General features: G+C 47.5%; 1 protein-coding gene across 4 annotated transcripts in view; it reads right to left on the bottom strand.

The window, feature by feature from the left end:
• Positions 1-12874, bottom strand: part of phkb (phosphorylase kinase, beta) — a 61660-nt gene that overhangs the window by 38617 nt on the left and 10169 nt on the right. For 3 of the 4 annotated variants that reach the window (XM_029143798.3, XM_029143797.3, XM_029143796.3), the window contains 6 exons: positions 11064-11171; positions 10498-10578; positions 7736-7851; positions 5389-5452; positions 2443-2538; positions 973-1170 (listed from right to left, as the gene is read on the bottom strand). In XM_029143798.3, the coding sequence (XP_028999631.1) occupies positions 973-1170; positions 2443-2538; positions 5389-5452; positions 7736-7851; positions 10498-10578; positions 11064-11171 (663 nt within the window). Of the gene's footprint in view, positions 1-972; positions 1171-2442; positions 2539-5388; positions 5453-7735; positions 7852-7938; positions 8273-10497; positions 10579-11063; positions 11172-12874 lie in introns of those variants that run through there. The other variant, XM_029143799.3, reaches the window with a different exon arrangement.

The following is a 12874-nucleotide window of genomic DNA, read 5'->3' as shown; positions in this document are numbered from 1 at the left end:
TCGGATGCTCACGCTTATTCGTTTTTTTTTTCCTGTTTCGGATCAGAATAGAAAAGATCGACTCAATAACCGGCTGCTGTGTTGGTTCATTGCAAAGTCGATATCCTGAGCATGTCTGTAATTAAGTAGTTTTGGAATTTCTCTTTAACATTTATTGTACATTAAACCTTTTACACATTTATCACGTCTTTGTTGACATTAACAACAAAGATGCAGTTTCTACTAATACTAGAGGACATTTTGCTCGGATCTAGGCCGGTAGGAAACAGTGAGTGTTCGGTTGATGTTACTGGAGACTCACATGAACGCTGGGTGAACTGACAGTACTGACAGCAAGCTTTGAATCACCCGTTAAGGGGGAAGGACTCTGGGGCCTCTTGGACCCGGACCAAACAAAAACTCCCGTTCCCCTTGACTTTGTGCCTGTCGATCTCTGTTGATTCTTCTATCTGCCTCCGCGAGCTCATTAATTCTGCGAGGTTAGTTCAGCGGCTAATGCAATGATTTATTTAGCATTAGGAGTCGAGCCGCTGATTCACTCATCGCACTCTCCCTGAGCCCGTTCTGAATGAAATGGACTGTCATTTCGCCAGGATCACGGGGGATTTGGGAAAAGACAACGAACGCGCGGCCGTTCCCATGCATGCATATGCATGAACACACTCACCGATAGGGACGCGCGCCCGCGAGCACCCGCGCTAAGATCCAGGGTGAAATAGCTGGAGGATTAAAACACTTGAAATGGCAGACGCTAAGTCACAGGCAAATCTCTTAGCATTATCATGAAAGGATAATACCTCAACAGGCCCCTGTTCCACAAACCTCTAATGTCAGACTCCAGCACTTTCAAGTTGAACTTAAGGAATTTAGCCTTTTCTTATGAGTAATTGGGTAAAATGATTTCTGTGTCCTAGTTAAATAGTGTTATTATTATTTGAATGGTCAAATCTTCGAAGCCCAAGTGGGACCTACCTTCATCTCGGCAGGTTTGTAGTAGCGGCGGTTCTTGTCCTCATTCGCCGTGCGGTAGCCGTCGCGGAGGAAGCGCTTGAAGCCGTATTTGCCGCGCAGCTTGCGGACGATCTTGTCCAGCGTCTGACTATAGAGGGCGTCGTCGTCCACGGCAAAGGCCGGGTAGCTGATGGTCGGAAGCAAGGCCGCATCGGTGTTCTGCCCCGGAGGAGAGACACTCAGAGATCACTTTCGGTTCATTACGACAGCCAGCGACAAGGAGCGGTAGCTATAAAGCAATATTAATTCATTCCTGGACTGTGGCGAGCGACTTCTCGTCTTTATGTTCTGCCTAATAACATTCTAGAGCAGTACACAGCCCGTGATTATGAACAGCACACTACAGTAGCCTCGCTCAAACTCAGGACCTGCCTGACTACATTTCATCTGGAGCAATCATTAGGAATGAATATTGTTATTAGGCCTGACAAACCATTATGACGGGGCACATACTGTAGCTATCGTTCAATTTTTGTTTTGGTTTGCTCTATTAAGCAGTGAAAATGAAAGCTATTAGGCCTCTGCTTCAAACTGCTGTGAAAATGTAGGTTTTATTAACAAAGCGTCCGGGCCCCGAAAAAATAAAATACTTGCTCTCCGTGTTCTGTGTGAACCAGGCACTGATGATGCTTTGATGACTGCCGGATTGTGTTCAGCTGTTTTGTATCAGAACCTGCACCTTGCACAGCCCTCTAACATCCAACTCTCTGAACCCAAGGCCCTCAACGCGGCTAGAATTGAATATCGAACTGCCGACTGCATACAGGTTTTTGTTGACACCCCCGTCTGCAGCGCGCAGTCTGCGCTCCTTCGCATCACTTTCAAACGGCTCCAGCGCCACTCTGGCTGTCTAATTACGCTCATTTTCCCACAAGCTGGTGGCAGCGCGCAGCAGAGCGACAGACGCGATCGCTTGAGTGTTGGTACGTGGAGGAGCAGAGAGAAGAGAATCATTCTGCTCCTGCTTGTTCTTTTGGTTCACTCCTGACCGCTTTGACTTTACCTCCAGCTTAAGTACTGGTGGTGCACCATGGGGAAAAGAAAAACTGCATTGTTGATTTACAGAACCACTAAAATGTTGACGCAAATGTGTGGCTCATTTGAAGTGTGCAATTAACCTTTCTAGTTTTTGGCATATGTGTGACAAGCCTGTGTTTTAGTCTGTAATTGGTGGAGATTATGCACACAGCTGTTCAGAGAGTCAGAGAGTCAGAAGAGGGACAAGAGGGGCGGCAGGTTGCAACTGCACTCACGACAGCAGACTGGCTTATGTACTGTACATACTGTATACATATACAAACCATAATACAATTAGTTTTAAAAATTTAATTTTAATATTATTCACTTTAAGTCGGTGCAAAAATCTCAAAAACACATGTTTAGTCCCTCATTGATTCATTTTAGTGGCTACAGATAGACGGACAGACTCACATGAGAGCGGGACTCTCGAGGCAGCAGAGAGCAGAGGGTTTGCCGGTTCCTGTTGTGGGCGTCCAGATCCACAAATATCACCGACCACGAACACCCCTGCAGAGCAAAACACGTATGCCGACATGAGCCTGGGCACCGTTAAACCTCGCGCCCCTTCACGGGTCCAACAAGCAAAACACTCTCAGAAGAGAGAAGAGATTTGACAGTGAAATGCTTAAAAAATAAAATAAATAAAAACTTAAGGCTGGCTTCAAAGGCGTCCGCACATCAAAAATGCACACTTTTTCAGCAAATTCGGGCTGATATTTTTGGGATGCTGGCTTTTTTTTTGAAGTACGGTGTGGGAGTGCTTAAACAACAGGGAGTCAAAAGTCGTCCTATCGCTCCAAATGACCCCACGCACCCAAACACAAAGTGCTGCTACTACAATGTGGTCCGATCCATCCAGTGCACTTAAATACCTCTCATAGAGGCGGGGGGAGGGGGAGGGGGGGCATTTTATGCTTTCACTTGGTGTGTGAAGTGATCAAAACTTCTCTGGTCCACTTCATCCATGCAAGAGCAGCGCTTATATAAAACCAACTGAGTCACTCGCGCAACCTGCTAAGCAGTTTCTAATGTAAGGCAGATGCATTATGGATGAATATTGCCAGAGTCTATTTTTCCCTCCACATACAGATCCCAACCAGGGCTTTTAGTCAAATCTGCAGCCTTTCCTGTAGTGATTTGCATAGTGCGGCCAGCTGTGTGACACATCTGGAACTGGACCTCTGAGGGAGGACGCTGCTTGTCGTCAAGTGCACGTGAGTGTGTGCGATGAGCGTTTTCATCTTTGGTTTCAGTTTCAATCTTCACGTACTGTGTGTTCTTTATAACTATACATATTTTGATTTTTTTCTGCATTCCCTTTGAAAACTAGCAAAACTTACTATTGGAAAAAAAGAAAGAAAATTTTGAAGCAGGGATGATTTAACTCCAGTAAAGTAAAAGGCATTTTTAATGCCGGGAATCAATCACAAAAAAGGACAACATTGACGTAAAAAACATCAGCTTTGTAGTTTTACATCTGAGTTGTGTTTATTTGGGTGATTAAATCCTCTTCCTTGAATTCTCCTCATTGGCCGACTTTTTTATGCGCTGCATCCTTTCAGTCTGTGCTTAAAGCTTTAACAAGCACATGTAACATAGTGTAAAGACCTGACTCATTTCAGTGAGCTTCCGGGGAATCGAGACAAAGACCATCCAGACCACACCAGACTGTGCATGACTGTGTCTTGTTCCCATGTTCCTTTGAATCTCCTGCTCGGGCCTTCTCTTCCCAGAACGTCCTGGAGGTGCTGAGGGACAGCGTGCCTCCACACGTTTTTCACTTAACTTACTGTAGATATTTATGGGAACAAGTGCTGCCGGGCCTCCTCCAGGCTGCACCATGCTACAGTATGATCAGTGATTAAAGACTGACCAGGACAAATGACCCGAGCAGCGTTCCCTCAACATTGGCAGCTGCAGCTACTGTGGGGGGCAAAGATGGAATATGCAAAACATCGTCCAGAACCTTCTGCAGACTTTAAAAGCTGTACACTTAGTACAGACACAACCACTGTTACTGTTTGTGCTGCTAATAATGGCAGGTGGAAAGTACAAATGATGTATGATACCCCCTTAAAGAACCCAGTAGATACAATGTACAATAATATCAGACTACCTACTGTACTGTGTCTTGATATCGATGAATTTGATTTATGTCAGCACTGGAGCCTAATGGTTTCAGGTGTGTGTCCACTCTGCTACTCCTCAGCTCTTTACTGAGTGTGAATTAGGTGAAAGTGGGATCTTTTAGTGCCGGGTTGTTCAGCCATGTGTATACAGCTCTGGGAGCCTAATGACGGGCTTCATACAGTAGGAGGAGGATCCCATTTGCTCAATCAATTCTATCCCCACGCGGTGCAATTTGTCACGCGGTGGAGCTCCCTGCATCCGAACAAAATACAACTTCCGCCAAAGCCAGAGTTGCGCGTGCATTCATCCGTTACAAAGAGCCAGTGTGACACGCGCGCACGTACGAGTCGGCAGCTGGTTTAAATGAGACGGTGGAGTTCAGGCTGTACTGAGTGTTCCAGTTAGGGGGGCTGGGAGAGTTCCACTTGGAGCAGGAGAGTCAGCTGGGAAATCAAGATTGATAGAGATCATTATTAAGCAACTGAATGGCTTGTAGCACTTCCATTCCCTCCGAGGGACAAGAGGGCGGATAAGAGACACTCACACTTATAGAATCCCCGAATAGCATGGATCATAAAGCATCCACCTGTACACTATATAAAATGATTCTTTCAACAAGCTACGCTCGATGACAAAATCCATTTCCAGGCACAGTTAAACCCCTCATTTTGCTGCTGATTATGAGACAAAAACACCCAGAACCCGATCATGGCAATCACTTCAAAACAAGTTCAGATGCATTAGATGACCGAAGAGCAGCAGCAACAGACACCCAAGTGGAGAAAGGAGGAAGAAGATGATGATGCGGGTGAAGAGGAAAGCTTCATTTTCCAATCCATTAGCAGGTTTAATGAATGCTGCTGCTTTACCTCTCTAATACCAGACAAGCAAAAAAAAAAAGAGGAAAAGACAGCAAATGGTCAGTAATGGATAGTGCAAAGCAGAGCGGGAGCTTCAAAGAGAAAGCGGGAACAAACATCAGCAACGGCCATCGATCAAAGTCTGCAGGAGCACAAACAATTTGCTGAACCAAACAAACACAGGAGATGAATCTCCTGACGGTCACATGTCCAGACAGACAGGGATGAATCAGGGATGCTGTCTCCTCAGGATCAGGGAAATTCAATGCGCTTTTCCATGAATCGTGTAATACATGACCTTCAACCGTGTCACTCAGATCAAAGACATATGCAGTTATGCTGAAATACAGAGACTGTATTCAAATACCTGGTTTCCAAAGAGGTTGAATCCATTGATGGCCTCCAGAGCAGCTTTAGCCAGACCCACAGAGCTGCGGAGATAAGAAAAGACATCCTGAGTGCAGCCCACCTCTCAGTCAACGGCAGCTGGGATGACAGTGCTGCACAAAGGGGCAGACGTCAAAGAACCTCCAGCTTTTCATAAAGGAACAACAAATTAGCTGCTTGATAGAGGCAATGTGTCAAACAATAAGTCTTCCCACTGATAAAGGGCAAAAGAAGCAGGCTTTAATCTGAAATGGCTAAGATTCAATAAAGATGAAGACTCCCGAGATCGGGCTGTAGATGAGGGAGCGTTTAAAAAAAAAAAAAACAAGGAACCCACGGCGTGTTCCACACAAACTACACGAGAGTCTATTTCACTATCACCGTGTTTGCCTTTGTAATCAGGGAATTCCACAGGAATGAAATACATGGAAACATGGAGATGACTGGCAGATCTGCTTAACTATCAAAATGTGTTTTATTCCATCAGGGAAGCATGAACCAATGGCTGTGAGCACCTAACGGCGAGGAGACGCAGCGCTGGGTGGGGAAACAGGAGGAGGAATTTAAAAAAATGATGCCAGCAACCAGGACCGAAACAACATTGTGATGCAACGGTTTCAGCTGACAGGGAGAAATAAAATTCCAAATGATGAAATGGTGCTTTCAACTGAGCTGGAGACATAGAATATTCTCTTAAAACAAATATACAGTATTTACATACAGTACAGTGCCGCGTTTGGCAGCCAAGGTGAGGTCATATTCCATATAGTTCTCAGCTTATTTAGAAATAAAAACCCTCACCTTCACCCAAAGTCAGTGAAGGTATGTGCAATAGCGCTTTAATCACCGATAGATTCACTGTGGTCTTAAACTAGCTGCTCATTTTGTTGTTGGATGATGTATTTATCTTGCATCAAACTAACTGCGGGCCCTAAAAGCACAGCGACATTCTGAGAGCAGGGAAGATGCTCCATAGGTGGGCGACTACTAATTGCTTTGGATCATTCACATTGCTCAGATTCTTCTGGGTCCATTGTAAACTCTGCACCAGAGCAGATTTTCTGAAAGCGGATTTTCAAAATCAAGGTCTTCAAAATCTGTGTTTCAGTTACCAACACTGTCGAATAAGTTCCTGATCAAAATGTGCCTGTGTTTAATGGCTGCATCACAACTTATTTTACACATTTCAAAAAAATCCAGATGCTTCAAAATTAGATGCACCACTTAAAACCCCCACAGCTCCAGTACATTTATTGGCCTGTGATGGTAAACAAGAGGCAGAAGCAAACAAAATGAATCATTTCATTTGATATGGACAAATGAATATTCTGCCAAAATGAAAACATCCATTCCCGTCTATTTCCACCGAGCTTTATCTGCCCACTGGCACTTTGAGAGTAGGAATGACTGCTCAATTTAATCATTCACACAGATCTTGTTTACATGGAATCTACCCCTGACACAGCTCGCTATTTGCATACAGCATGCTAATTGGCATTACGCAACGACATGTATAAGCCCGTGCGCTGATTACGGGGATCCAAAGCATGACCACGAGGGGAGGAAATACAACACGCGGAGGACGCGGTGGATCCTCACTACATTGAATTCGCTATCTTTTCTTGGGGATATCTTGGCAAGCGGCTGCCGATAGACTTGAATTGTTGAAGAGAGAGAGTGAGAGAGAGAGAGAGAAAAAGAAACATGCTTCCCAGAGATAAGCAATGGCAGAAATTGGGGATCTTTATCAAAAGCACTGAGGGAGAAGTGGGAGAAGTGGGAGAAGTGGGAGGCCGACTCGACCTTGGATAATAATCAGGTGGGAGCACATGCTAAGAACTCACATTAGCCCTCAGTGTGAGGACGGTGGCGAATTTCAACGCGCCCATCATCCTCACAGGAATTAACAGGATGGGACCTCCACAACCCACCGAGATCAGAAGGTCATAGATAGTCACGGTGCGCGTACGTGTCGTGAACCATAGCAACTGTACTCGTGTCCCAACTGGGATCGGAATCAGGCAATGCAGATGAAATACCAATTCATTTATTTTAAAGATTTAAGACGTGGGCTTTGTCAGGTGCCCAGATGATATCGTAGCTCAAAGATAAAGGATGCCTGATAAAGGTTCCTTCACCTTTATTCGTGCGGTCGCCGCCTCCCTTCCATCACTCCCTCACGCAGAATCTAAAGGAAAAGGTCCTGTGCGGTTCCGCCGCCGGCCTTTCTGGTCCGCCCGCCTAGAGCTGGACAAGGCGGCCATGTTGTTCGCGACGCGACGCACACTTTACACCAGTAATTAGTGGGTTCGTCAACTCCGACTGACCTGGAATGCAGCTCGGTGCTGCCGTTGTTGTACTTGCTGCCTCTCTCCCACATGCCGTAGTCTGGCACCCTGTAGGCCCGCTCCACGCAGAACACCAGGTTCTGAATGAAGGACACCTGGAGACACAACAAGCACGAGGGGTTAAAGCGCTACTGTCCCGTCGCCGTGACGAGAGGCGGAGCGGACGCACGGCGCATCCTCACACGCAGCAGCATCGCGGCGCGGCTCCCATTATTCCAGATGCACAGCTGCATCCGTGAATCCTCCCCAACTTCTTCTATTGTCGGGTTCAAAGCAGATGTCTGTCAGAGGCTTGTTAAAATCAACAGGCACATCTGGAGCACGAGCAGCCATAAAATGTGCGGTGACTTAAAGGCCGTGAATCATTAAAAAGACCTGAAAGTAGCAGCGCGCGTGTGTGCGTGTGCACGCGCGTGTGAGTGATGGGAGAGTTAATCTAAAAGGACTAACGGGGAGCGAGAGGAAAAAAAGCTGAGCGATAAGAGAGAGGAAGATGGAGATAAGCAGACCGACGGGGCGCGAGGAGGCTGGAGGAAGAGAGAGCCGTGTTTGCGGGGCCGCTTCTTCGGGATTTTATGAGTGGAGTGATTAACGAGGGGGGACTTCTTAAGTATCTCCGTGGTATCTTAATGAACGTCGCTGCCCACCGGCCAAACGCGGCTCCGTCTCCCTGCTGCGAGAGCCGCACGCCGTCTGCCGTGAACGATAAATAACACAGCGAGACGCGCGAGGGCGAACCGACGCCGTTTCTCCAATTTATCCTGCGCGAGACTGAAGATGGCGCCTGGAAGAAGTCCGTCCACGGGCACCGGGCGCAGGGGAAGACGCCGCAATGCGGCCTCCGGCCTCGGCTTCCGGCGGCCGCTAGCCAGCAGCTAATAAACAACGCCGCCATGATGCGATTAGTCGATTGGATGCACGCGCGTCCCCTCCGCTCGGCGCATTTGATGTTTGTCAGCGCGAGGACGGGCGGGAAGCGATTAAACACTGTTTAAACTTCCAAATGAAGGCAGCTGCGGGGAGAGGGGCCTGCCCTCACAAAAGACTAACACTGTCAATTTGTTTGCCATCAGCGGTGAGAAGTGGAGAAAAATGGGGATTTATTACACAGGCGGCGGCTCTGTAAACAAAGGCGACGCCGGCGCGCGCTAATTGGTTAGCGGCATCGTTCGCGCCGCGCCCTCGCTTCCTTGAGATAAGCCCAATCTAGTAAACAAATGAATTCCTTCACCGGCGGCACGAATTTCACGACTCCGTGGCAGCAAGTAACGCTGTGAATGAGCCGACGATAAAAACTAACGGAATTAATGAAGTTCCGACTAATCCTGAGGGCTACACGACGAGCAAGGCTGTGTGTAAAAGTAACAGCCACGTCGCCTAGTTGACGCGTGCGCCTTTTTCTTCCCCCCTTCTTTTTTATTTAAAGGCAAATATTAAAAGGAGGCAAACGCGACAGAAATAAGACGCAGGTGGAAACGTCGAGACGAGCGGGGACGGGCTCGCGCGCTGCCAAGTTAAGATGTAACCCGCTCAATCCTCCGGAGGACATTTAAAGCCTCCGCGATGAAATCATCTAAACGTCTCCCCATTGAAAGTTAATTGAGCGTCTCAGCAAAAATATAAAAAGAGTGCCATGCTATAAAAGTGAGATACTGTCCCCTGATGTGCACTCTGGGCCTTCAGGGGAACGCCAGGGTGCATCTCACCGGCGACGCGGAGCTTTTGGCCTTATTTTACAGCGTCCTTTGCGGATTATATCACTTTAGATTAGATTTACACTTATTGGAGTCCTGATTTTGTTATTGGCCACTTGTGTCGCACGCGCACAACAACGCTCCTTTGCGCTGTTCGCAGGTGGAACTCGGCTTACTCTCAGTTCCTTTTCTTTCTGATTTCGTGATCTCTGGACTTCGTGAAGCTGCTTTTCTGTATTTCGCCACGTACGACCCGCTCAGACGCCGAGACAGGCCCTGTTTTTGTTCAGAATAACGAGGCGAATCCTGTCGCCCTGTTTCCCACGATCACAGTTGCTACTTAGGAGGCAGTGTTCTGCCGGAAACACGAGGCGCAGCCATATTTAGAACAGCTGAACAACGGCTACAAGTTGGTGTTCGTGACAAAGAAAAGCCTCTGAACCTCAGCTGAAAATATGTTTCAGGAGATGAAGAAACTCAGAACTGACACTTCATACACAAACTGCCTCAATTAAACTTCTGACATAGGAATTACTCTATTTCACAGGTTATAACTTCCTATGTCTAAAAAATTAATAATAATATAAATATAAAGCTTTGATACTAAATTCAATGAGGCCGACATGCTAATGGAAACATGTTAATTGCTAATGTATTTATAATAAAATGAGAAGAATACTCGAGCCTGAATGACAGTCATGCAGTTCTGCAAGTACTGTATTTGTTACTGTATTTGTACTTGTTACCAGTGCATGTGGTAAATTAATGAGCCATAGCAGTAGATAGAAAAAAATAATAGGAGTCAACCTAGTAAGGCCATTAAATAAATAAAAGCAATATAAATAAAAATACTAACAATGTAATATTGTGGTGTATATGCTGTAAAGTAGCAGACAGAAAATACATGAAATGTATCCTACAAGTCCTTTTTCTTCAATATTTAATTAAATGAGACAAAATGATGTCTCAATGATTACTGCAAATGGACTGAACAGGCCAATAATCAGGATAAGTAAACTCCCAGAACTGATCAACGCTGCCGTTTACCTCGTCAGTGTTGTAAATGATCTGCAGCCCAGAGCAGATCATCTCCACCAGGTAGAGCAGGAACAGAGACACAGCATCGATCTGTAGCGGCGACAGAGACAGCGGATGAGGTGGCGTCACGGAAATGGCTGTCATTTGGCTTTTATTTCCCTGCAACGCGCAGCGACCGAGGCGTGAGCTTTAGCATCGGCCTGGAACCATCCATAGCGCAATTCACTTCATGCTAAAGTTGTAAGAAAAAGAAATAACGGCCGAGGAGGAAATTGACTTGCAGTAAAGGGTTACGTCTGCTCAAGGCGGCGCCGATGATGTTTGACTTTGTCTTTGTCACAGGGCAGTAACTTTATGCTCCGCTTTGATTTCCCATCATCAGCCGCTCTCGATGCATCGGCCACCTTTCAGCGGAAATACAGTCTCCCCTCAAACATTACACACCGAATTGACCCCTGTCAATAAAATCGACTGCAGAGCGAGTTGTTTCAGAGCCCGTTTAAATCGTGGCCGCTGCAGTCGGCGGCTGCCTCGTTCGCCCGCTCGTTCGCCCGCCCGCCGGCCGGCCGGCTGACCTGCAGGTGCTGGTAGTCCTCGTTGGTGTGGACCTCGTCGCCGGTGTCCACATGGAACACGGAGTGCAGGCACGTGGAGGGGCTGGGATCCTGTTTAAACTGCTCCACCTGGCAGAGAGTGAGGGAGAGAGAGAGGGGGGGGGGGGGGGGTCAAGGGCAAACAGGGCACAGAGAGAGAGAGAGAGGACATGTATTGTCACCGGCGGCACAGTCGCAGCCATGAACACATGAAATGTGATATTTCATAGCACTTAAGTTGCGTAACCCCTGCAGCGCGGCTGTGCGCGAGAGCCCGCAAGCAGTCGGGGCACACGGCACACCGGTCTGATCCCATGTGTGCGACTACGGGGCCTCCACCCGGCTCCTAAAAACCCCTCAACGCCGCGTTCGTCGCGTGTCTCTGTTCGGCCGTTTGTCGGTGGCTTCGTGCGACTCCGCTCCATCGGCTGAGCGACACACCACATCACGGCTGTGCTGACGGCCTCGTCACGCAGAGTTAGGAGTAATTGGCCCTTTGTCCCATTTTTACCTTGTGCGTTTTTCTTCTACCCGCCTCCCCCTCTCCCTCTTCTTCTCCCCCTCTGTCTGTCACTTCAGCCTCCCTTCTTTGCTCCTATTATCCTATTTTGCTCTTTCTCTCTCTCTCTCTCTCTCTCTCAGGTCATAGTGGAGACTCTCCACTGTCCCACTTTTACTGAAACTGTTCCACTTCTTACTCTCCCACAGCGGCTAATAACGCTGCGCGTGTGCGTGCGTGCAGAGACAGCGAGCTACCTGCCCGACGGCAGCCACCTGCCGGCGCGCTTTCTGTGCAGCTTATTTTTCGTACGAAGGTCTTTCTGATCCTTTCTGATTCCCTGACACCGTGTCAAGTGTCTCTGCTCTGCTCTTGCTTGTTGTTTCAAGTGCTGCAATGCACCAAAACGAGGTTTAAATCGGCGAGACACCTCAACGCCCGCTGCCCCAAACAGGTGACTGTGCTACTGTAGCCTGGTGTGTGTGTGTGTTTGTGTTTGTGTGTGTGTGTGTGTGTGTGTGAACATCCATAGCAAGAGCAATTTTTTACAGTCTTAGACAAATTACACTTTTCGCTGAGCTCAATTCATTTATCCCAAAGACTAAAATGAGTAAGTGCTGTGAGCTCGCCTCTGTGTGGCACACGTTACCTTGATTGTAAATGAGCACATGAGGTGACTTACACCCAAAAGTGTCACATTTCTTTGAGTTGCCTGATAAATGACTTTACTCTCCCACATCCTGTAGCTGCACTCACCCCAGCGAGGCTGCGAAAAGTAATCAAACCAACACACGAGGGGACTTTTACAATTTCTCATATGACGGCAAACGGAGCAAATATGTGCACTTGCCGAAATAATTGGATCTTTCTGAGGGGAAGCGCCTCGATTCCCCGTGAACCACAGCGCGGGCCGACGGTGGGCTCAGCTGGCGTGTTTGCGCTGCGATATTTGCCCAGCAGTGGCCCCCGTGTCTCATTTCCATTAAATATGCCATGTTCTCCCTAAGTGTTGGAGACGGGGCTGAAGCCAAACGCTGCTCTGTGTAATTAACTGTGTAAACGCAGCTTTGTAATTAAGACACAGTAAAGCTCTCCCCTAAATTAGGTCGTCAAGGTCAAGGGAAGGCTTTCTGGGTGTCATCCTGCAGCAGGCTGCCTTTTTAAATATACAGGGACATATGTTGTTATTAGAAAGCTGCATAATACACTCAGTCTGGCCATTTGTCTGCTGAGGACCATGTATTTGCAGCCTTGGCGTGACCTGACTGCTGATGTCCGGCCCTTAGGACTAAAG

The sequence above is a fragment of the Betta splendens genome, chromosome 3 (assembly GCF_900634795.4).
Source record: "Betta splendens chromosome 3, fBetSpl5.4, whole genome shotgun sequence".
NCBI lineage: Eukaryota > Metazoa > Chordata > Actinopteri > Anabantiformes > Osphronemidae > Betta > Betta splendens.
The sequence above is the reverse complement of the archived record's forward strand: the minus strand, read 5'-3'. Positions and strand labels throughout refer to the sequence as shown.